The sequence below is a fragment of the Dysidea avara genome, chromosome 10 (assembly GCF_963678975.1).
Source record: "Dysidea avara chromosome 10, odDysAvar1.4, whole genome shotgun sequence".
NCBI lineage: Eukaryota > Metazoa > Porifera > Demospongiae > Dictyoceratida > Dysideidae > Dysidea > Dysidea avara.
In genome coordinates, this window is record NC_089281.1 from 19891563 (window position 1) to 19916713 (window position 25151).

Consider the following 25151-nt stretch of genomic DNA (forward strand, 5'->3'; position numbering starts at 1 on the left):
GTCACTAGTCGTAATTTTCAATATGTGCATTATACGTACATGTGTAGATGAACACTTCTAATTGAAAATAGAGTTTACAAGTATAAAATTGTATTTAATGTGCTGTATATAGGCAGTTAGTTGCATACTTAAGTGCTTTTCTGCTAATAATGTGACAGCATCATATCATATTTGACAAGTTGCAGTGTTGTTAACTAGAAGAAACAGTTGAATAATTAGTTACATACCATAATATAGCTATAACGATTACACAAAATTCAACAGTGTATTGCATAAAACATTAATGCACATGCTCTAACAGCAATAGTGTATAATACTCTTAACTTATGTTAAAATACATGCACAAGCTGTAAGTGCTTTGCATCATTGTGTCACGTCACTGACTGAATTTTGAGCTTAATACTGTGTGTATTCTTATATACATGCCAATTCTATCAATTGCAACTGCATCCATGTGAACTTTTGTATACCTCACCTACACAGACACAGCTGGTTGTATTTCACTTATGGACATATTAACATACACACACATACACACATATGCATGCACTGCCATACAGTTTGTCAAAATTAATGGTAACACTTACCAGTGAATGTGCGCTCATTAGTCAATGGACTTGAAAATGGATCATTGAAATCTACAAATGTAACTGCCACAGTGCAATTACTTATATCACCTAAAACAAGTTCCCATTTCCATCCACCATTCAAACCAGTTGGGGTAAAATATGGACATCCATCCTGTATATAAAATTGAGAAAGTAAAACTGTAACTAGATGATTTAGACTATGCACATACCTGATCCCTGAACACCTCCTTTTCATCTTGAGTGCAGTTAATAGTAGCTTGGCAATTTTGTAATCGATCTTGTATGCGTTCTGGTGTATCATCTTCAGTTGGTCTCCATGTCACATTAACAAGCAGCTTGGTACATGTCTCATTAAAAAATAATTCTGAGCAACTCAAATAGACAACAGGTGGGTCCTCGAATATTTCTGAAATGTTGAAGTGACATAAGTGGTGCAGGAAACATCTACTAGTAGTTTTACCAACCATTAGTCAATGAATGTTTCATCATTAAATTTTTATGGCTTTTTAAAGATTGTTAACTACTAGAGAAGAATTTGAATATTAAAGGAAAACTGAATAATTATATCCTTTGTCTAGTCAATGTATTTTTATTAGTCGAGAACTAAAGCCAGCTAGCTACATCCAATTTTGACCGTTTTAAATGTCTCCTTATAATAGCTATAACAGTATATTATCTTGGATCAAATTTAAAGCACCTTCAAGTATTCTGTGCTCAAGTATATAAATTATGGACATCCATAAAACTTTCAGGCAGTGTTATATTGGAGCACACTAAGTCCATCTGAGAAGGAAAACATATTATGTATTTGCAATAGGTAATAAAAATCCTCGCTAAAGTTGTATCAAGACTTTATAATGTAGGCCCTCCCACATTGTAAACTCTTGGTGGATTTAGTGATGTGTTATACAGGTATATAGCATATTCCTATACCTTCTGTCTCTGTGTCTCTTCGGTAATCTCTTTTTTCTATAGAAAAGGTAACATCTATTAAACACAAACATATACACATATCTGTGTGAACAGCAAGCTTCCAGCATACAGTGTGTGCAATAAAATTACTGTAATACCAGGGGCGGATCCAGGGGGGGGGGGGGGGGGGCTGAAGCCCCCCCCCTTCATATTTAGGCTTTACTTGATCAATATGCTGAGTATTATAATGAAATTTTGTCTTAGCATAATTATATGATCACTAATAATACAAATACTCATAAAACCACCTTATAAACATCTTTCCAAGGTATTATCAGTGGATTTATGCTAAAGTTTATGCAACAAGGACCCGGATCAGCATTGGAGGTGTACAAGATCGAGATACTCTAATAGAGCAGTCAGCTAACTACTCTAATAGAACATTCACTGGAAACATGTAGTTGGTTCTGTTATAGAATTTTTCCAAATCTACCTGCACCTATATGCATACCTCTACCCATATATTTGCACACCTCTACCCAAGAGATTAGTACCTTGACTTAGCCCCCTCCTTTTATAAATCCTAGATCCGCCCCTGACTACACACCTGAAACTGGTAGACTGGTGACACAAACAAGAAGAAAAGAGGCAGTCAGCGCAACTAGTAACTTCTCCCTGTAAAAATGCATACTGTATAATAACATTATTATGGCATATAATGGTAATATGTTGCCATGCAAAGCCAATGTGGAACTGCTGAAGTATATGTGTGCATGTAGCTATAATTTATAAAATTACTTACATGTCCTGATTACAGAAAGATCTCTGCTTTTATCTTTTGCAATGCTTCAGTTTCACTTGTTACTGTTTCGAAGTCTTTGTACATGTTGCTTTTATAGATAGAGAGCTGTTTGAGTACATACAGTACCGTCCAGCTACAACTTGACAAACGCGTGCTACCGAAACGTAGTAACTGTTGCGTGTATCAAGTTAGGCGTGCAATAAGCGTTGTCAACTAGCTACTGTACAGAAGCACGGGTTCAGCACGCGTTACAACGACGTGAATACCATTGCGAAGTGCACACGCATTGATAATTTCGCAGTTTACACGCTCCGGTAGGTGCAACGCGTTTGTCCGTCGTGCCATATTACAGTATGCGGCCAAAGTCAACGCGTTGAACCAGAGTCACAACGCGTTCACATCAAGACTCCTTCAGTATAAAAATTACTACAATAACGTACCTTTGTGTAAATTCTTGCTACTTGCGGCGAGCTTTCTTTACCTCGATCATTACCCTCAGCTACACAGTGCAGCAGAGCTATCTTTACGTTTGGAGCAGCTGATAATAAGCGCCACAGTAAATAAATTTAGCTTCTAATTAATGCGGACCGTCGTTCATTTAAGCGTGCTCGGGTGCTCGCTCGGGTGTCAGCAGGGCGATATCAACGTCACCTCAGCGCAAGTAAGTTTTTCATATGTCTGCACTCACTGCATGTACAGGCGTATTGTTGTGTTGTGTATCAGCTGGTGACAGGCTTATTACATTGTAACTTAGGAGCATAATCTGAGTGTGCTGATTAGAACACGCGTAACGGTACAAAATAGACAGAAACAGCACTCTTAGCAACTGGTACACCTGTAAGCGCATGTGTAGTTTTGCTGACCACTGGCAATATTTTCCTGAACCAAATTCAGGACTGTTAACATTTTGTGTACCTACTAGTTTGGCTTCTTGTGGGCTTACAGGGGATTTATCACTTCTTGCAACACTGGAGAGTGAAAAGTGTAGAGCGTGATATGGCTTCTTACATGTTAACTAGCCACAAACATGTGCAGTTCACTCCTGTTATGATGGTTGTTTACTGTTATCATTCCTAGTATGGACTATAGAACAACATTCTTTGGTCAATCAAAGAAGCCATATGACACTTTAAGCATGAATTTTGCCTTCTTTGTTGCAAGAAGTAATGAATCCCCTGTAACGGAGTCATTTGTTAGAAATAATGTTTCTGGTAGTTGTGATATGAATTAAAAATTAATTTTGTGACTGCAGTGTCTTGCTTTAGGCCATATTGTAGCCATATTTTAGCAACTATACACATTATTTACAAATGCTCTGTCAGTCCCTCACAAGTGATGTCCTCCAAACCTTAGAACTATTAGTAAGTTCTTCATTGGTCTGATTTTGTTTTCACTAATTGGCATAGGGACATCTCATGTTTCCATAACAACATTTGAATTCCAAGTTGATTAATGAGAAAAAGTTAAGAATGGATAAATATTTGTCAACAATGGATTAAGAAAACCAAAAGCCCCAAATCACCAATTGATAGTGTACTTATGAGTTTGCAGTATCCCGTAACCTAGGTTCAACCACTTCTACCTTTTAGTACAATGAATTCCTAAGTATCGGTGGCTTCATTGCTTATTCAATGACAAAACTATATATAAATATAATATCATAGTGGCCGGGGACCACAAAGCAGTAGGCGTGGCCCACAAAGTAACATCACCCAAAAAGCAGCCTCAATTTTCCCAGACAACAATGAGGCACTATTTGAACTAAACCCAAACAAGCTTTCAGATCGACCTGAAATGCTTTGAACAAGTTGCTACAGAATTTTAAGCTTTTTTATTGAATGGAATTTTCTGACTGACTGACTGATTCCTTCGAACAAGCGTATCTCGATAATGGGTAAGGCTATGGGCTTGATGTTTTCACTGTTACTCTTCGACGTTGCTCAAGAGGTTCCTTTTAGCATACCGCAGTACGTACCATGCATTCTTCATGGACTTACCAGCATCCTCCTTTGTGTGTCATTCATCTTTGCTGATAGCGAAAAGTGTTGATTTGGCAGTAGCACATGACAGGCTTCCCTTTGAAGCAGAAATTGTCCATATTTTTTCATAGTGGCTGCAGAGGTGCTTTTCAAGCAGTTCAGCCAGTTCTTGATTTGTACTGCTGTGTACGCAATGAACATAGCCAACAGTGAAGTGTAATGGATACTTTACTTTTCAGATGATTATTAATATAACTGGGGCCCGAGCACTGTAGTGTTGCTTCTTTCAATATGCGTGCATCACAAAGGTGCCTTTTGAACAGTTCTTAATTCAAAATCCTGTGTAACAGATTAAACATAGCTGACAGTGAAACATAATGGATACTTCACTTTTCAGATGATAATTGATATAGCTGGGGTATGCGGTGCCAGTTCTGTTTGCACCGGTTCACCAGTCATAATAAAAGTATTTACAAAAAAGTTAGCAAACCAATGCGTACATGAAAAATTGGAATTTTCAACTAGAGTAGGGACCATAACACATCGATAAATAAGTTCTGAAACAAATAGTCCATGACATTAAATCATTGTAAAAAGTGTTATATTCTTACTGCGCATTTGTGTTAAGGTATCTTGAGCACATTAGGGAGGTGTAAAGGGTTTGCATGTTTCCTTATTTCCGTACTGAAAGTTATTTTCATGGCTATTGTTGGCCTCACCATTTGGCGCTGGGGTAAAACCCTAAGTGTCAATTTTTACTCCTTGCTAGATCACAAGCAAAATGACAAATTGCGTAGCCATAAGATGAATGCTTCAAAGGTTATGGCACTTTGTACAAGGCACAGGTATCTGGGATGGTTTTCTGGCCTATGCAAGTTCAAGGGTTAATTAATTTACTGTAGTTAAAAGCTTTTGCAGTAAAATAAAAAAAGCTCAAAATTGGCACACAAAAATGGGGACAGTGTACCTTAGTTTTTTTGTTTTTTTTTGATCTAAGTATAAAAACCTACCCATACCTGATTCTGGTTGGGTCAAGAGAACTGTGTAAACTGTGGTGGAACAATGAGCCTTGTGACAATTAACCTGAGGAGGGCAAGTACCTTTCTCAAATTTCATGGCTATAGTACAATAATTATGAAATTTCCTGATTAATTTGAAATAGGCAAGAATTAACTTCCCATCACGCAGTTCAAAGAATGCTTTTATATTAAGTGTGTGTGCCTTGAGGCGATCGTGTGTGTGAGTATGTGACATCAACATTTACCAATAGTATAATAATAGTAACCAAGAGTATCTAATGGGTGTATTACCCCATGATTAATGAATGCTTAAAGTAACACGGATATTTCAGTAATTGTTTGTTTATATTGCCATTAAGGGTTGCTGTATTTAGCCCAATTTGGCCACTTAACTAAAACGCAGTCATTAATCACAGCGTAATACACCATTCAATACTCTTGGTTTCTATTATTTTCTGTACTCTTGGTTTTACAGGATGGACTGGTTTGACGAGGTGGCCAGGCGTTAACATCAAACTCAGAAGCCAGTGTCTGTTCCAATCAAAGCCTGGTTCGAGTACCTACAATTGGTAAGTAGTCATGTGATCAATTAAATAACCATGTGATCTGACCTCAGGTGTTCAGCCATAAGGCAGCTACTGACTTGAAAGTAGTTGCAAATAGATGATGTTGTTAGCCACACACCCATCTGCAGGTGTCAAGCCTCATTTCAGCTGGACTCTACAATGTCAGATACCGTCTTTACATGAAGACACTCCGGGAAAGGCTCCAAGGTCAGTAACCGCCCTTAAGGGTATATAATGTTTCTGACCATCTCAACCAAAACCTACATTGTTTGGGCAAGTATGTGTTCCCAGTGCTGGCTCACTGGGCCGCAATAGCTATGTTTGCATGGCTGTCATAGGCTTTGCTTTGTGTGTGTGTATTTGTGGAGGGGGGGGGGGGGGCTGCTGAACTGACACAAACCAAGATTCGTTGTCCAACTTATTAGGATATTTCAGCAGAGAATCATCAATACAACCGACTCATATGCATTTGCACCATTACATTTGTATTGGGCTAACTGTCCCCAGTATAATCTGTACTAACGCACTGTCCCCAGTATAACCTACACTGCTGCCTACTTATCATACAGTACAATAGTACTGTTTATTAGGGACATCGACGGTGTGGGGGCGATCCGTGATATAATATAACCCAAAAACCTGCTGCGATTTTTCCTCACAATGACATGACAGTATTGGTTGGGTAAAACCAAGCCCAAAAGTTTCTTCAGACAAAATTTTATTTTGTCACAGGTATCAAAGTTTAGATGCCTACCCCAGGTATCTATTGTAGTTTAAATACCTCATTAGTGACCAAACTTCAAAGCATGCTATGCATACCATAGTCTAGTATTACGTATTACATTATTTTGCATCCACGGCCTTAAGCTGTCGTGTGTGCAGCTACCACCTTATCATGTGACATGGTTGTGTTGTGTAAATGTTGGTTATAAGTAAGAAGCTGGTGAATAAGCTTCATTCGGTAGGCTTCATTACTTCATTGTGGCTAGGCATTACTCAGCGGTTTGCAACATGATGAGCAACTCTGTTACTTGTATTATGTAATATATTAGACTCGTTATGGTAACTTTATTACTTATGTAACATGCTTTTTTAAGCAAAGTAACTCAAGTTATATTACTAAATTTTCTATGTTTACCAATTATAATAAAATTATTTACCAAAAAAAGTTAACAAACAAGTACACAAAAAAAGGAATTTTTCAACTAGAGTAGGGACCATAGCACATCGTTTAAACAAGTTTATACTTCTAAAAACCAGATGCCGTGCAGCAAACAAACCTAACTGGAATTAATTAGCAGTATACTAATGGGTCTTTCAGTGTGCATAACTGAATTGTAGAATTTGTATTTTGTAATAGATTAAATATTTTGTAATTCTGTAATTGTGACTGGATTTTGGAAAAACGATCCAAATCGCACATTAGAAGTTTCGAGATAAACGGTTTTAAAGAATTGAAGCCAGCATAACTCTCCAAGGATAGCAAGCACGCGTATGCAATTTACACAAAAGATGCATCAATCTGTTACCTTTCAAGCCACTTCCAGTACTTGTAGCTGCTTGTACAGTTTCCCGCCAAGTAAGATAGAAAATCTGAGCAGTTGGACGAGCGAAGTAGTATCACGAGTGCTCACAAAGGGGTGGAGGCTGGGGGGTGGTGGGGAGGGCAAAAGATAGACCTCAAAATGGAGGCAGACCACGATTGGAGTCCAGACACGAGATTACAGGGCTGTGCTGGCTCCTTAGTGGCTGATATGTAGCAAAATCTACAGAGAACACGTCTGGCCAACATTATAAGGCTGTCCACCAGTAAACCACTGATTCTTGCCAAGCCAGGTCCTTCACAAGACCTGAAACCGCCATTTGAGCACTCCACACCACCCAGTAAAGACGTCTGTTAAAACCAGCCTCGTGTAGTTTGAGTAGTGCTGAGGGTCAAAACTTGTAGCACGATAGTGTAGCTATCCACTGGTGGTGTTAGTTTGATTTTGCCTGATGTGCAATTTGGTTCGGTTCTGTAAAATCTGGTCACATATATATATGCAGCTGTGTTTATACTGATTTGTCATTACATACAACCAAGAACTGACTACATGACACAAGGAAATGTTGACTTTGATCTACTGCGTGTACTAGTAGTAGGAACTAGTCTCATTCATTTATTTATTTATTACTGTGTAGGACTCCATCAAGGAGTATAACACACAGATACAAAACAAAATCAAAGTAAATTCAGATTTAACAAAATGTCCTTAAAACAGTTTATAGATGGCTGATTGACCACATCTTCTGGCAAAGTGTTCCTAGTGGATGGTAAAAAGGAAAATAAGTACGAGTTGATTCTTACTTGTGGGATTCTGAAACGTTGTGAATGACCTCTGGTAACTGATAACATTGATGTTAGTGAGCAGTGTTGGGAGTAATGTGCTACTTATGTAACGCGTTACATAATATTATTACTTTTGTGGTAACAAAGTAATATAACGAAATACGCTATAAAAAACAGGTAATATAACTCAAGTTACTTTACTTGCAAATGTAACGCGTTACCTAAGTAATATAGTTACTGTAACGAATCTAATATTATGTAATATTATTACTAAAGTAACGAAGTTACTAATCTCGTTAGTAACCCACTGAGTAATGCCTAACCACAACGAAGTAATGAAGCCTACTAAGTGAGGCTTATTCACCAGCTACTTACTTATATCAAGACTTGCACATTGTCCAACAATGCAATCGTGTCATGTGATAAGGTGGTAGTTTCACACGTGACAGCTTAAGGCTATGGACACAAAGTAATATAATATGTAATATTATTACAGTTACTTTATTTTATGGGTAATATGTAACTGTAACTAAATAGTTCAGCTGCAAGTAATATGTAATATGTAACTAGTTACTTTTAAAAAGTAACTTTCCCAACACTGTTAGTGAGATAGATAGAACTTCCATTTGACAATTGATTATCTTATAAAACATGACTAGTTTGCAAAATGTACGTCGTGATTCTAGAGAGGGCCAATTAAGTGATGTGATCATGTTAGTGACACTACTTCTCCAGGAGTAATTGTTCATTGTATACCTTGCAGCACTACATTGAATCTTTTCTATGGCACAAATATCAGATTGAAGGTGAGGAACCCATATAGGTGAAGCATATTCTAGTATGGGTCTGACAAGAGACTTTTAGCAATGAGATCTTACAGAAATTGGACAATGATTGACGTTCCTCCTCAGAAAAGCTAAGGCTGAATTGGCCTCATATTCATGTATTGCACTACAAGACAGCTGCAATGTGCTTAACATCACACAAATTGGACTCAAATTTAGATCAGACATGTACATCAAATACTTATCTCATGTATACAAAAATGGTTTAGCTACACGCCAAAGTATCAATTTTGACATTTTAAACGTTGGCAGATTAGTATGTTAACTCAATACACTGTGATGGTATGCATGTTACACACTTATCAGTCCACAATGGACTCCACATCACAGACTATACTGTTTTATATAGTACTATTGTGTGGTGAGGTTTGTATTTTACAATGCTGAAGTTTCTTGATACAATACATAGCTAGCACTTTTAAATACACTAGAAAAATTGCCAGGGTAATTAAGACTTAATGTGACATCTGCATGTTGGCCTAAAAATGGGAAGCAATAAAACCCGGAACAGCGGAATAAGCGAAAATTACATTCTTAATATTTTACTACTATATATACAGTCTATAGCATTTATACAATACTCACCTCGTAGCAATTCCACAGAGAATCACTTAAGGCGATCCTCAGGGCGATCTTTAAATAGAACTAGCACAAAACTAACCACTCTAGAATAATCTAACTAAGCTAAAACACTTTCTTTCTAATACACTTTACTACAAAATCGCTACAACACTATAAGTTCTTTCTGCTATAGCTACTTATACCAGCCATCACACACGAAAAACTGCCCGAATTTATTAGAATCAAGCTGCACAAAGTGATGTCAGCTAAATACAGCACTTAACCTTTTGAATTTACATTAAGCTTGTTTGGCGATGGATAACTAACAGGTTAGCCAAAGTAGATTATTTCAGAGAAGATTTCTTAGGATGGAATGTTGTCACTAATAAATTCGGGCAGTTACTCGTGTGTGATGGCTGGTATAAGTAGCTATAGCAGAAAGAACTTATAGTGTTGTAGCGATTTTGTAGTAAAGTGTATTAGAAAGTATTTTAGCTTAGTTAGATTATTCTAGAGTGGTTAGTTTTGTGCTAGTTCTATTTAAAGATCGCCCTGAGGATCGCCTTAGTGATTCTCTGGAATTGCTACGAGGTGAGTATTGTATAAATGCTATAGACTGTATATATATAGTAGTAAAATATTAAGAATGTAATTTTCGCTTATTCCGTTATTCCGCTGTTCCGTTATTCCGTATTCCGGGTTTTATTGCTTCCCCCTAAAAATAGAATAGGTAGCTGCAACAATTTGACCAAACATTTAGCAGATTTGCTACTATAGTAACTTGTGATCAATTTGTGACTATCATATTATAGACCTTTTCCACGTAACACGTAAATTGCACGAAAAATTACAACATTTTATTTTCCGGTAGGCAATTCTAATTTTTTCGAGTATTGTTTAGACCACAATGCCAACCACTTGTGTGGTTTATGGGTGTAATAACCGGCATTCGAAGGGTTGTGGTATTAGTTTCTATCATTTTCCACCCGACGTAGAGCGACGGAGACAATGGATAGCTTTTGTGGACCGGCGAAACCCGGATGGAACTTCATGGCAACCAGGAGATGATGACCGCCTTTGTTCGGATCACTTTATATCCAAGAAAAAGTCTGATACTCCGACAAACCCAGACTACATACCAACTATTAACACCAAAGCAAAGCGACCGACAGATCCAAAGGATTCCGTGGCACGATATGAAAGAGTTCAACGACGCAGTCAAGTTAGTAAGCAAGTCCATAGGGCTGTAGAACTGGAGCGGGAAACAAATTTAGCACGAAGGCAGGCACTATACGAAGCTTTTAAGCATGACCACGGGTTGTACTGCAAGAATAAATCTCCACCACCCCCTGGCCTAGATGACGACATGGATGAAAATAACAACTTGGCAAACAGCAACAGCAGTGCCAATCAGCGTTCACCCAGCCCTACTGTTCCTGCTGAAGTTGGTTAGTCCTTCTTGTTCCACTGTAGCTACATGTAACTGTAGGTATTAAAGCTATGTTTGAAGTTGTACCTTGGATGCTAGGCTTTTTGAATTGGCTGACATGAAATACATTCTTTTCGAGGCTCATGTCTATAATTATATGTGTTCTATATTGTTCCAGAGTGTCAAACTGATTTGCCTTGGGATGACAAGATTCAAGTTGAAACAATAATGTTTGCTCCAAGGTCACAATTTGACATAGAGATTATTATGGATGACGACAAACTAACTTGTTATTACACTGGGATGCCAACCTTTGATTCATTCATGGCTTTGGTGGAGTACCTAGCCTAAAGCTAAATGTCTCATTACCTGGAATGGAAAATATACCAGTGATGTAGAGTGTTATATTCCTCGAACTAAAACATTGGATCTGAGCATTGCAAATCAACTATTTGCAGTTTTGGTGAGGTTACGACTTGCACTACCTCTCACTGATATGTCTGTACGATTTGGGATTGCTGAATCTACATATTGTCGTTTGTTTTCAACATGGATATGTTTCTTATCAAGGGAACTAAGATTGCTATTCCCATTTCCTTCACGTCAACAAATAGATCAACATATGCCCAAAAGATTTAAGTCAAAATTTCCAAATACTAGAATAATAATAGATTGTTATGAAATTGAATGCCAACGTCCATCTAGTTTGTTAAACTCATCAACTACATACTCACAGTATAAAAGTAGAAATACATGGAAATTTCTTGTTGGATGTACACCATCTGGCCTTGTCAGTTTTCTATCTGAAGCTTGGGGTGGACGGATATCAGATAAGGAAATAACAGAAAGAAGTGGTCTCATTGACCTACTTGAAAAGGGAGACATGATTATGGCTGACCGGGGATTTGACATTCAAGAAAGTGTGGCAAGTAAAGGTACAAATACTGTATTACCTAAGGATCTATTTTTACAGCTTGGAAAATTCACACAGAGCTAGATATGTATTTACAGGAGCTTATGAGCCACTGAAGGCGGCGAAGGAGCATGAAACTCGGTTCCATCACAATCCAAATTACGTCACGTTTTTTGAATAAATTGCTACGAGTGTTGCGCACAATTAGAATACGGCACCAATTAATGAGATTTTACTTTCCTTATATGGAAACTAATCGCTAATGAATTTGGATTTTGATGGCACCCAGCAGGCTACGTAAGTTTCATGCTCCTTTGCCGGCTCATAAGCTCCTGGTATTTAAAATGCATTCCAAGCTGTTAAAATAGAGCAATTGATATAATATCACTCACTGATAGGATACTATTTTTTTGAAGGTATACTTGTAAATGTACCGCCTCGACTTGGTTCACAAAAGCAGATGTCAGCGTTTGATGTTGAAAAGACCAGGCGGATTGCTGAGTACAGGATTCACATAGAAAGAGTTATTGGCAGAGGCCGGCGATTTAAAATCCTTAACCATCAATTTTCTAATTGTATGTATGATATTGTTAGTCATATTAATTGTGTATGCATGTATCTTACTAACTTTGACAACCCTTTAGTTGTTGGTTAATTTATTGTAATAAAACACTGTACATAGAAATGATATTTTACAAAATCATGGACATACAACAAATCTATGTAGATCCAAAGTCTTGTGTAAATATTTTTCTGGATAGTATTTCAGGAATGATATGACGAACATAAAAGTCTTCTAACAACTGTTCCAGTTGATTCCAATATTCTAAATCAGCCAGAATGCGGTCAACCACAACAGTGTTATTGCTGTAAACAACAAAATCGCACCACTCAACTCCAAGGATGGCGATTTCACCCTGTACTTGTGCATAGTAGTGATGACTGTGTCGTAAGTGTAAACTACCATCAGTATCTTGCTCCATAAAAAATTTTTGTCTAAACTTGCTGGCTATTTCAGAGGGGGTCATTTCAACGGTAATGCATTTCTCAATGCTATATGGACACTTCACTTCCACACAGCCTCGACATAAAGTATCAACATTGGAACATAGTACTAGACCATCTGAACTAGCACCAAGGTAAGACTTGGTAGGCATTAAATGCAGCCCTGAGTGGGTGACTGTCATTTCTTCACCTACACTTAAACGATCTTCAATGTAACATCTAATAGCATTCTGTTCATTTTCTCTACCCCAACGGATTTGGGGTGGCAACACTGTTAGCTGTTTGCCATATCCCATAATATCCTTGACTAATCGTCTTGAATCTGTTGTCTGCTTTCTGCTTCTGATTTCACCAAACCTGGAACTAGTCAGCCTTCCATTCCTTAGTGCATGCCATAACTTGCAATCACTTTGATCCCTTGTTGCTCCCTCTATCCTTTCAACTACATCAATATCCAACTTTGCTTTATCCAAGTACTCATAGCACTGCTGTGTTGTAGGGTCAAACAAACTGTCGCAAGTGAGAGCAAGAGTACATAATAAAAATAGGGAGGGAGAGTGTCTAACTAGGACACCTTCAGCCAAAATCACTGCGTATTATAGAGCATCCACACATTGGTAGAGCAAAGGCTTTACTTTATTCAACACCTATCAACAGCACTCAACACCTATCAACAGATCTCTGTAGTCAGTAAAAGTGTTGATTTGTTCAAAGATCATGGTCTTTTCAATAATACGCAGTGATTTTGTACAGGCTGTATTGGCAGTTAGACACTCTCCCTTCCTATTTTTATTATGTACTCTTGGTGAGAGTAGTGGCATGCTCCCGGCTGAACAAGACATGATTCCACAGTGTTGAAGACGGCACATCTAATGCAGTAGCACTAGATTTCCAAAACTGACCAAGCCCTGTACTAGGAACACCTCTCTCTATTCTTTCAAGCAACTTCTGTACAGCCTCTTCATCTAATTTCTGATGACAAGGACGGCGAGGATCAAAAGAGGTTCGTGGGATGTGCTTTTCTTCCACTCGACCATGGCTAGGCTTCACAAATACCATGTCATTCGCACAAGTAGGTGGAATCGATTTCTTGGGTGGCTGATTCCACTTCATCGGCTGAGAAGTCTTGGACACTTCAGTTGGCAACTCATCACTCTGTCTCAGTGCATGGTGCTCCACAAAAAACAGCAGAGCTGCCACATGATTGCATGCTTGGCCCAATCTGTGAAAAGAGAAAACGTATAGCTACATGTAATACTATGGAACTATACAATTAATGAACTGGGCACTATTTATATATTTAATGGTGCTCTACATAACATAAGGACCAGGGCGATATAGTTATATTCTCACCCAGAGACACAAGAACACTGAGCACTGTAGACATCACCAGTTTCACTATTCACACTGACAAACACTTCCAGTGCTTCATCACAGGTAAATGAATGGTAAACAAAAGCTTGAAAATAAAGCACTTTCAGTGCGGACTCGGGCAAGACAGGGCACTGGTACAACCACACATTCTTTACGTATCCATCATAAAAATACTTATAGGCCTTCAGGGACTTGAAGGCTCTCAGAGAATCCATGTCAAATGTCTTATCACGACCATGGACTAAGTAAATTATAAGATTCATAAACGTGAAGTCATTTAAAACACCTCTTAAGGTCTTAGTCCAGTGATTGACACTAGAGAATGGTGGCAATAAATTCAAGATCCTCTTCACTTCATCTGTCAAGTACGACAGAGCAACGGGAGTTGTGTCATCGCTTCTGCTTGGCTGTATTGCTCCAATTCGTGCCATTCCTAATAATCTTTCAGTTATGTCACTCTTCCGCACCGCGCCAGTTAACCGTACTCCCAAATGCTTCGACAGATTTCTCAAGTTCTCCACCTTCATCGAGCCTAGTGACCGTTTCAACGAGTCGATTTCATCGTCTGTCAAGTATTGTCCTCGAAACAACAAAGATGCGACTTCACTATTTATTGTATTCCCGGAGACATTCGCCATTTCACTCAACACATCATAGCAACGGCCCAGCTGAGCCAGTCATTTGCCTACCGTGATACGGATTGTAAAAATTATACGGCTTCTCCGTGTTACGTGGAAGTGGTCTATACTCTTCATTGTTGTAGCAATAACATGTTTCTTTAATGTGCATGCTTAGCAACGTTAACATAAATATGACAACTAGAACAGAATTTGTTTATCTTTTTAAATTTTTGGTTTCACAGGACAATTGATTACTTAGCAACTCTAAATGTGTTATGTGTGCCACATATACAGGCACTGATCCAGAAATAAACCAAGGTGGTGGCACAGACTTTAAGCTGAGAGTCCTGATACTTACGTCGGGGAAAGAGCTGCTTGAGAATGTTATTGTCTAGCTTGTACAGTGAGGCACGCAGTAGCATGATAGCTTTTGTGTGCATTATCATATGTTTACTATTTCATATTAATCCATTAAAATTACCAATCATATCATGCTCAAAGAACCCGAAAAAGAAAATCAATGGAGAATGTACTAGGGAAGCCATAAAGGTACTCAATAGTAAATAATGTACTGAAACATAGACAAGCAAGGAATGGTCATATCCAAAAGCTGATCAAGGGAGGTGTCCATCAGGATCATTAGTTAAGAAGCACTGAGAGTCATGGTACCGTATAGTGGGAATTTTTTGAGGGATGAAACTTTCGCGAAACTGCAAAATACGATTTGTTTTAACGTTTTTAAATTCACGAAAGTCTAGAAAGCGGGTAATAGCTATGTGTATATAGTCTCGCGTAGCCAGACCCTTTTCTTTCTTTTGTGTGGGGGCGGGGAAAGAAAATGGTCTAGCGAACATAGCATATAGCATTGTCGTTGGGCTATCCCGAGATTGTAGGAATTCTACTGCGCAGCTTCTGGATTGTTGTTTGGTGCAAATGACGTGATCTGCTGCATTTGCATCCTGTTACCATAAATATTTCAGTAGTAGTTATGGTAACAGGATGTAAATGACGCAAACATTTACAAAACACGTCAACCGTGCCAATCCGGCAACAATCCGGAAGCTGCGCAGTAGAATCCCCACAATCTCGGGATGCTATACTATGTTCACCAGACCCTTTTCTTTCCCCGCCCCCACACAAAAGAAAGAAAAGGGTCTGGCTACGCGAGACTAATGTGTATAAACTGAAACATTTCACGATTATATTTTCACGAAGCTACCATCACTTGCGAAAGTTTTGTCTCTAGAAAATTTCCAGCTATACGAAGCCATAGATGTACTGTGTATTTATTCTATTGGACTGTACCAGGGGCAGATACAGAGGGGGTCAAAGGGGGCTCTTGACCCCCCTCCAATAATTTTCAGTATACCAAGATTGAGATACTCTAATAAAGCGGTCACAGTATTAATACAGTGTGTAGTGAGCTATAGGGTTTTTATGTACTTTATCAGCTATAAATGCGTGGTTAGTGAGGTGGGTAGCTATTTTCAGCTGGCCGTGACCTCTTTTTTTTTTTTTTTTGGTCTCACCTATCAAACCAGAGACAATGTAGTGCCTCAGTTCATTTTTGACCCCCCTTTCCATAAGTCTGGATCCGCCACTGGACTGTACCTATACTTTTAATGCTGAAATATTGGCTCCATTAGAAACAGAGTATCAGATTTTCTGATTGCACCTGTAAATAATCTCATGTGATTTACAAGAGCGGCCCCAGGAATTTTGGTGATTGGTTTCCAAACTTTTGCAATAGCTATGCAAATTTAATCTAGGGGTATGGGGGCAAGATTTTCCAGAAAATCGTGTAATTTGAAATTGAACCTGGTAGTAATATTGACAGTTTAAAATAGAATTATGTTAGGTATAAGGTACAAGGGTGGATCCAGGGGGAGGGGGGGCTTTGGGGGCTGAAGCCCCCCCTTCATATTTAGGCTTTACTTAATCAATATGCTGAGTATTATAATGAAATTTTGTCTTACTTAGTATAATTATATGATCACTAATAATACAAATACTCATAAAACCACCTTATAAACATCTTTCCAAGGTATTATCAGTGGATTTATGCTAAAGTTTATGCAACAAGGACCCGGAGGTGTACAGGATCGAGATACTCTAATAGAGCAGTCAGCTAACTACTCTAATAGAACATTCACTGGAAACATGTAGTTGGTTCTGTTATGGCAAATCTGCCTGCACCTATACATACAATGAAGTGCATTGGTCTGTTTAAAGGGCTTCATTCATCTACTTGTGTAGTTAATATATATGTATGGCAATACTTAATTCAGGTACACAATTTCCATTGAAAATGCTCTAAAATTCAATCTTGTATTGGGCAAATTTCAAAATTTTCCAATTTCAACATTCTTATTCTAACATGCACCTATTCAGTGTTGTGCAATTGTGAGAGGGGTGCATCGTGTACTTGGTTGTCTGTACCTTCCCAAACTTTTCCATTAGCAAAATGCTTCAGAGAGCCATACCTATAATCTAAATTCAGTATATAAAATATCTACAGGTACGAATTTTATGTGGAAATACCAAATTGCAGTACTTTAGCATCTATTTTTCAAAATTTTCCCGGGGGGGGGGGGGGCATGCCCACAGATCCCCCAAGTTCCAGCATGCTTTGCATGCTGGGAAGTGGACTTTGCACACCTCTACCCAAGAGATTAGTACCTTGAGTTAGCTCCCCCCCTTTTATAAATCCTACATCCGACCCTGAAGGTAGGCTGCTTAATAGTACTTGCTTCGGGTACAGTATCAGGTGCAGACTACAGAGTTAGCATATGGATGTTATTCTGGGGGTCTTGGGGCATTCCCCCAGGAAGATTTTCAGATTTTAACATTCTGTTATAAGATTTTGGACTATTTTTACTGTGTTAGAACAGGTAAATAAACTAGATAGTTAGCTACTTACGGTTCTTAAGAGAAATGCAAAATGTGGCTGTTCTAATACAGTGGTTGACTGCTCTATTAGAGTATTTCGATTTGAACTTTTGTACCATTACAAAATCACTGTAAAATATGATTTTAATCACCTGAATACACTTGGCCAGTTTCTGGAAACCTCAGAAATCACCCTAGATCCGCCCCTGATTTAAGCAAAAATAAAATTTTTGAATGCCCTTGTATGGTTTCCTGAGCAGCTAGAAATGGGCTTATAACTTAGTTTAAAAGTTTCAAAACATTCCGTCAGGCAATGATTTTGACGTGGAACTGTATCTCAAATGATTTAGTATACCTCACTCAACTTCCACAGAAAACTTAATGCTTTTATCACAAAGCCCTATACATTGATCAAAATTCTCACTTACAATTGCAACAGGTTCTGACCTTATTATCATTTACATTTAATTAAAAACATACATCAATATACAGATTTTTCCTGTGGTTCAATCAATGCCTTCACTGTTCTTCTAGGATAATGATTTCAGACTAAACTCACAAACCTTGAATTAGATATCAGTAACATAGTCTGTTACCTGTTTGCATGTTACATGATCTAATCTCTTTCAATAGCCTTCTCCATTCTGAATTTATGAATTGTTAAAGTTAGTAACTTAAATGTGCATAATATCCCTTTTCATATGTATACAATTTTGTGCTGCCAAAGATGCTCTATTGTAATTTATTCATCAGCAGCTCATATGAACATAATCAATAAGTAGTATAGTAGTATTAGTAATTTCACCTCAAATCGCTAACCCATGCCAATAAATTAAATGAATTCATCGATCTTTCTCTTTAGAAATATTTTTATGGAATAAGATGCTATTATGTGATAATTGCATTAATGAATTATGGTATGTGTTAAGGTGTTAGGGTACATAGTCATGGTGATACACTACTTATCAAAATCATGTGATGATTGACTGCATATACCTACAAGTCATGATTTTCACTATGTATTATATGTGGTGCATACTTGAGGTATGTACTATGTTTTGCATATAAGTATGTACTACATGTATGTAGGGACCCGCCGATTATGCGAGCATAATTTTGAGCATAATAGGTACCTAAAAGCATTGGGCATAATGCCAGCATAATAGGTTAAATATTTGTACGATAGTATAAATTCTTGCTGGAAAATGACAATTGCACAATAAGATCGATATACTCTAATAGAGCAGTCAGTAACTCTAATAGAACAATCATCAAATAGACTGTTCTATTAGAGTATATCGATCTTTTCTCTTACATGCAGCAAGAATTTATTATTTGTGTTCTAGCCACTCATTTTTTTCTTTCTATACAGTGTTAAACTAGTAGCAAAGCATATGAACTAAGGCATGAACATTGAGCATAATCGAGCATAATAGGTAAATATTGAGCATTAATTTAAGCATAATAGGTGAATTTTTGAGCAGTGCAGCATAGCATAATAGGTAAAATTATGAGCATAGTCAGCGGGTCCCTACATGTATGTGGTGTTTGAAGTATGTACTATGCAGTGCATACTAATTCTAATAGTCTCATGAACTAGACCCTAGGAATGGTATTTAGCAATGCTATGATGCTGTGAAGGGCATCACAGCTTGAATTAGTGGGGGAAGGTACATGTGAATACTCTATTAGAGCTGTCCAGTGGTATACATAGTTGTTTTATTGACTGCTATTAGAGGATCTCAACCTTTTGTGGAACTAAATTTGCTCATTCAAGATCAGTGAATTATTTAACCATGCAGGGGTAACTGTCTTGCGTGAACTTGGCTGCATCAATGCTAGCTTGGATAATGAGTGCATCGGCGCACAACTCTTCCAGTGAGTTAACAAAACAATAGTATTATCAGTTATCAGTAGCACTGTAGAGATTAACTTCACAAAATATTCTACCATTTTTTTTAGTATGTTAACTCAATACACTGTTATGGTATACATATCAGTCCACAATGGACACCACATCATAGACTATACTATTTTATATAGTACTATTGTGTGGTGAGGTTTGTATTTTACGATGTGTGAAGTTACATGATACAATACGTACATAGCTATCACTTTAAATACAATAGAAAAATTGCCAGGATAAGTAAGACATAATATGACATCTGCATGATGACCTAAAATAGAATAGGTAGCTACAACACTTTGACCAACAATTTAGCAGGTTTGCTATTATAGTAACTTATGATCAATTCGTAACTATCACGCTCTTCATTGTTGTAGCAATAACATGTTTCTTTAATGTACATGCTTAGCAACGTTAACATAAACATTACAATTAGAACAGAATTGGTTTACCTTTTTAAAATTTTGGTTGCACAGAACAATTGGTTACTTAGCAACTCTAAATGCTGCCATTGTGTGTTAAACATGCCACATACATAACAAAGTTCAACTATTTACTTTGTCACTGTACTACTGTATACGTCACATGATTGTTACACCCTGTTGTAGTTATATACTTACAATGCCTTACATAGTGTTAAATTGATATCCAGTTGCATCATTATTGGGTAGTGAGCATGACAATCATTTGTGTCAATATGTGGCTGAATTTGAAAAGGTACCTTTTTATATATATTTTACAAGGCCAGCAAATAAAATAGTATAATAATACACAATTGTCTTCATGTGTGAAAAACTAGAGCATGGATTTAGAATCTCATTGACTATATAATTATTGCAATGCAGGAAATATACCAACCATTTTAAATTAAATTCACACATTTTAAAACAGCATTGAACTTGTAATAAACTTCTAAGCAATACAATAATATCACTAGTACTGTGACCAGGACATGCACCTTCACATACCCTATTTGTTACACACTTCAACATAGTGATTCAATGCGTTGCAGAGCAGTGGTATTATATTATACAGCATCATAAAAATTTGAAGCATTACATGATATTGAAACATTTGATCGATAGTAGCTACCATACATAAAATCAGAACAGTATTGGCTACTAGTTTGTTTTCTCCTAGAAATACTATTAATTGTGATGGCAACTATTGCAAATGGTTGAATTGATGACCATAAGGTTTTATTGAAGGTGTAATAGTGACTAACTTTACTCTGACCATCATTCTCACTCCATAGCAGCATACAATTTATACTATGCATATTGACATAATGGAATTTTGAAGAGTATAGTCTATTAAAATTATAGATAGCATTAATTAATTTAACCTATACATGTGTGTACTCGCATGAATATCACCTCAAATGCATGGAATCTTACATGGGCACATTGAAGTGATTTTGTCTATTCATATGCTTATATTGTTACAGCAGTTATGATATAATGTCATATGTACTGTATGTGGTGTATTTGGAATAGATCTGAGATCAGTATGTACATACTAACGTATTATGCAAAAGCTAGTTATCATCCAGCACAGCCTTTTATTATATTAGTGTTATAAGCTTCATGGTCATTAAAGTAACAGTGAATAATGTCCGGATCATTGTTTGTTAACTACTAATTTTTTGGTTTTGTAAATATAATTTAGGTATGTCAGATGTCTCAGGAGAGTTTTCTAAGGAGGCGCACCAGTGACAAGTTTGTTATCTGGTGAGCTTGAGTGAACAATTAAAGTGTGTAATTATATTACACTTGATGTTGACAATTTATTGCACAGGCAGCAGCTTATGCTGATTTGTCCAGGAGACCAGGGAATATGATATTTCTAGTAGGGAGATTGTGGTTCCAATCATAGATTGTACAAAGAAAAACTGACTTTCCGTGAATTTGTGGTGGATGGAGAGGATAAATGTAATGCATGTGCACAGTGTCATTTCCTAGTGGATTACATAGCAGTAAGTACATGAAGTTATCATTTTTTAAATGTTTAATCATGTCACAATAGATTCTCTAGTAGTGTTCCCTGCCATGATTTGCTGTCTGAATTTATAGTGTGGTGGTCCCAAAATGTTGATGATAAAGGCCTTATATTGCTGAGAACGACATCTGTGTACTATAAAACTGCACTGCGAAAATATGTATGTGTAGCCAATGTACACATCCTCAAACTAGTACACAAATACATAAATAAATAAATAAAATCCTTTATAGCAAATTTATAAACTGTGCTCCATTAATTTTATATTTGTGTACAACACATTTGGAAGAGTCAAAGTATTTAATAATTCACTAGCACATTCTTTATCAGAACACTTCTTTTCATATCTGCAATCTTACCTGGAAGAAAACAATGTGAGCAGTATAGTGATTATTAATAACCACATGTATTTCTATTTACATCCTAATATAGCTGCATATGAAAGGGAGGCAAGAATGTATAATAATTGCCAATTCTCCAAATGTATATATACGGTTGTTAAATTTGATGAAACCTGTCATTGCATGTAGATTCTATAACCTAGCAACATCTAATTTAGCCAATACTACTACACACATTGAGTGTAAATATATACAAAGCTAGTCTTTGCTATAATAATAAGTTACAGAAAAGCTTGACAAGTTGTTTAGGTCACAGTTCGCAGAATACATGCAAACAAGTGTACTGAACTGGTAGGGCTGCTGTACTGGTCAGTTATTCCATAAATCTATCACTTGACCAAATTAATTAGTAACTTCACATGCAAAGACATATGAATAAATCTGTTATGTATAACCAGTAAACCTTGAGTAGATAGTTGTGTTGGTTAAATCAGGGAATACATTGAGTAGAGTCTGCATGTTGTACTTAGGACTTGATGAGAATCTTAAAAGATCACTTAACACCTATGCGTAATTATTATGTTCCATAGATAAATTGAACAATTCTTACTAGCGATTTCTCCTTTAATTGCAATTTGCACAGTATGTATAGTGGATAAATGTATCCATGTATAGTCAAGTGTGTCTATTCCGGTCACCTTCAAGCCAAACATTCCCCTTATATTAAGCAAATGGATAGGTCACTTTGTATACAAATAACACATTTGGGATACCAGTATCTGTAGTGTAAACAGATGACCTCAATACGTAGTGACTTGATTAGACATGCAGGTTCCACTCTACAGACACACACAAATGACTGTATATTTACATAGAATGCTTACGTGGAATCTCGCAATATACTGTTTGTGTGAGAGGGGAGGAAAATGGGTCATAGAAGTCCACAAATGTAACCTCCACAGTGCATGATGTTTCAGATACAGGTTGCTCTAATTTCCACTGCCATCCACCATTCAAACCAGTAGGTGAGAAATATGGACACCCACTCTGTAAAAGTATAGAAATAATACAAGTCATACAATTTATTAGTAGCTACATACTCTTATCCTTTTTCCACTGCCAAATTTAATGGAGGCATGACAGTTTTGCAAACGATTTATCACTTCCTTAGGTCTATAGCATTCCATTGGGATCCATGTCACATTAATATATTGTGATGTACAGGTTATATTTACAATTGGTGGGTCCTTGAATATTCCTGTTTAAATATAATAGAACAGATGTGTTAAATGATAGTAAATGCATACCAGGTAGTGGTTTTTTGTCATCTGGTGTAGTACAAAATGGTGATGTCACTGATGAATTGCTGGTTCTTGTACTGTCATTTGTTGATGTGTTGTTGTCCACAGTAGATGGATCTGTTGGTTGACTATTGGTGGATGATGTGATGGGACTTTCAGTGGACTTTATATCTGAATATGGTTTGCAAAAGTATATGTAAACCATAGTGAGTAATAATATACAGAGTATAAACGTAAATACACATACTAAAAGACTTACCAATAGCTATTTCACCAGTAGCATTGACTTTAGACTGTGTATTTATCTCAACATAACACTTGTACACAGTACTAGTACTAATAAGTTCTCCAAGTATATTATGATAATGTGTGAACACCATTGAGTTGTCCATAGGAGTTCCGGATACATCAGCTCTATCAACTTCTCTGTCATTGCTTTTCCATATAAAGGTTGCACTGCTAGTGACACCTCTCACTGTAGTTGCATTGCATTCAAGTACGTCGTCTGACTGATCTTTAGTTGTCACATTTACTGTAAGCCAGGGAACTGAAGACAATAACAAGATGAATGTAAACAGTAACACAGTTACATTTTGGTTTTTGAAGTAAAAGTAACTATAGTAAGGATTATTCTTCGAAAGTACATCCAAAAATATGCAGCACAATTACCCTATACATTCATTCAAACTTTGCAGTTTCATAGTTGTTTGACAGGTACGATAGTAAAAATTATATATATATATATTGCAACTAATGGCATGGTCTCTACTCAGTTAATAGGCACATATATAAATGTGGCTTAAACTTACTGTTGAAGTCTCCTAATTCTATTGATTGTGATGCATTTTCTAGTCTAATTCCTGGCATCTTTACAACACAAGTGTACAAGCCATTGTCATCTTCAGTAAGGTAGCAAAAGCGAAGTATACTTGTGTAACTATTGTCATTAGCAGTGTTGGTCACAGTTCTCCTATCATCATTTACAATCTTTGTGTCATTTATCATCCACTCTATCTGCACTTTACTGTGTATGCCACTCACAGTAGTTGTGTTACATTGTAGTGACAGTGGATCACCCACTATCTGATCATCAAGAACTGCTGCACTTACATTAGGAGTAGGAACTAAAGAAGAATAATATACAGAGATGATCACAAGAATCAGTGACTAAAAAAACTATTGTTTGCAACTAGCCAGACCTGAGAGCAGGAGGTATTTGTTACACATGTAAACAAAATTTGCATTTTTGTTTGATGTATAATATTGTACGTTATAATAATTATTGTTGTGATTGTCTAAATAGCTAAAGTAGTGAAGAGAGAACTTGTGTAGTGAAGTGTCAGCGGATGGGGAAGGCCGAAGGGGGACTGGGACCTGGGCATATATACTGCCCCAGGAAATTTTTGAAATGTAGTTGTGATGAGATTGAATCTGGATGCTTTTAAGGAAATGGTGAATTAAAAGGATAAAAAGAACTACGTATAGAGATAGCATAGTTACAGGGTTTGAAAGTAGTTTTTTACAATAAACTATTGTTTTATTAGCTAGTTTTTAGGGCAATTCTAATCATGGACTGTAATAAAAGTAACTATGACTATATGCTGAATTGTAAGGCAATCTCTATATAATCAAATAGTGGAGTGGAGAAATTTTTTGAAAAATAGCTATCTCAAGATAGGATCTTGAGATACTTTTAGCCAAATACCTGTAAAAGAGATTTAAGCTGCACACACGTGCACATAATAATATACGTAACTTTGAGGTTATACTTT

At 37.0% G+C, this 25151-nt stretch overlaps 3 protein-coding genes across 4 annotated transcripts in view; 1 reads left to right on the top strand and 2 right to left on the bottom strand.

Annotated features, from left to right (window-relative positions):
• LOC136268767 (uncharacterized) overlaps positions 1-25151 on the bottom strand; it is a 158924-nt gene continuing 133773 nt past the window's right edge. Inside the window, exons 3-6 of one of the 2 annotated variants that reach the window (XM_066064230.1) lie at positions 1524-1559; positions 800-996; positions 588-741; positions 1-194 (exon numbers count right to left, since the gene is read on the bottom strand). In XM_066064230.1, coding sequence (XP_065920302.1) covers positions 166-194; positions 588-741; positions 800-996; positions 1524-1559 — 416 coding nt within the window. In that variant the 3' untranslated portion in view covers positions 1-165. The remainder of the gene's footprint in view (positions 195-587; positions 742-799; positions 997-1523; positions 1560-25151) is intronic. The other variant, XM_066064229.1, reaches the window with a different exon arrangement.
• Positions 10418-12675, top strand: LOC136236361 (uncharacterized). Its single transcript, XM_066026502.1, has 3 exons — positions 10418-11051; positions 11211-11967; positions 12362-12675. The coding sequence occupies exons 1-2, from the start codon at positions 10511-10513 to the stop codon at positions 11381-11383; spliced, it is 714 nt and encodes a 237-aa protein (XP_065882574.1). The 5' UTR covers positions 10418-10510; the 3' UTR covers positions 11384-11967; positions 12362-12675.
• On the bottom strand, positions 21855-23599 carry LOC136268766 (uncharacterized). The gene is made up of 4 exons (XM_066064227.1): positions 23386-23599; positions 23179-23336; positions 22963-23125; positions 21855-22096 (listed from the first exon to the last, which is right to left on the bottom strand). Exons 1-4 carry the CDS (start codon positions 23582-23584, stop codon positions 22038-22040), a joined length of 579 nt encoding a protein of 192 aa, XP_065920299.1. The 5' UTR covers positions 23585-23599; the 3' UTR covers positions 21855-22037.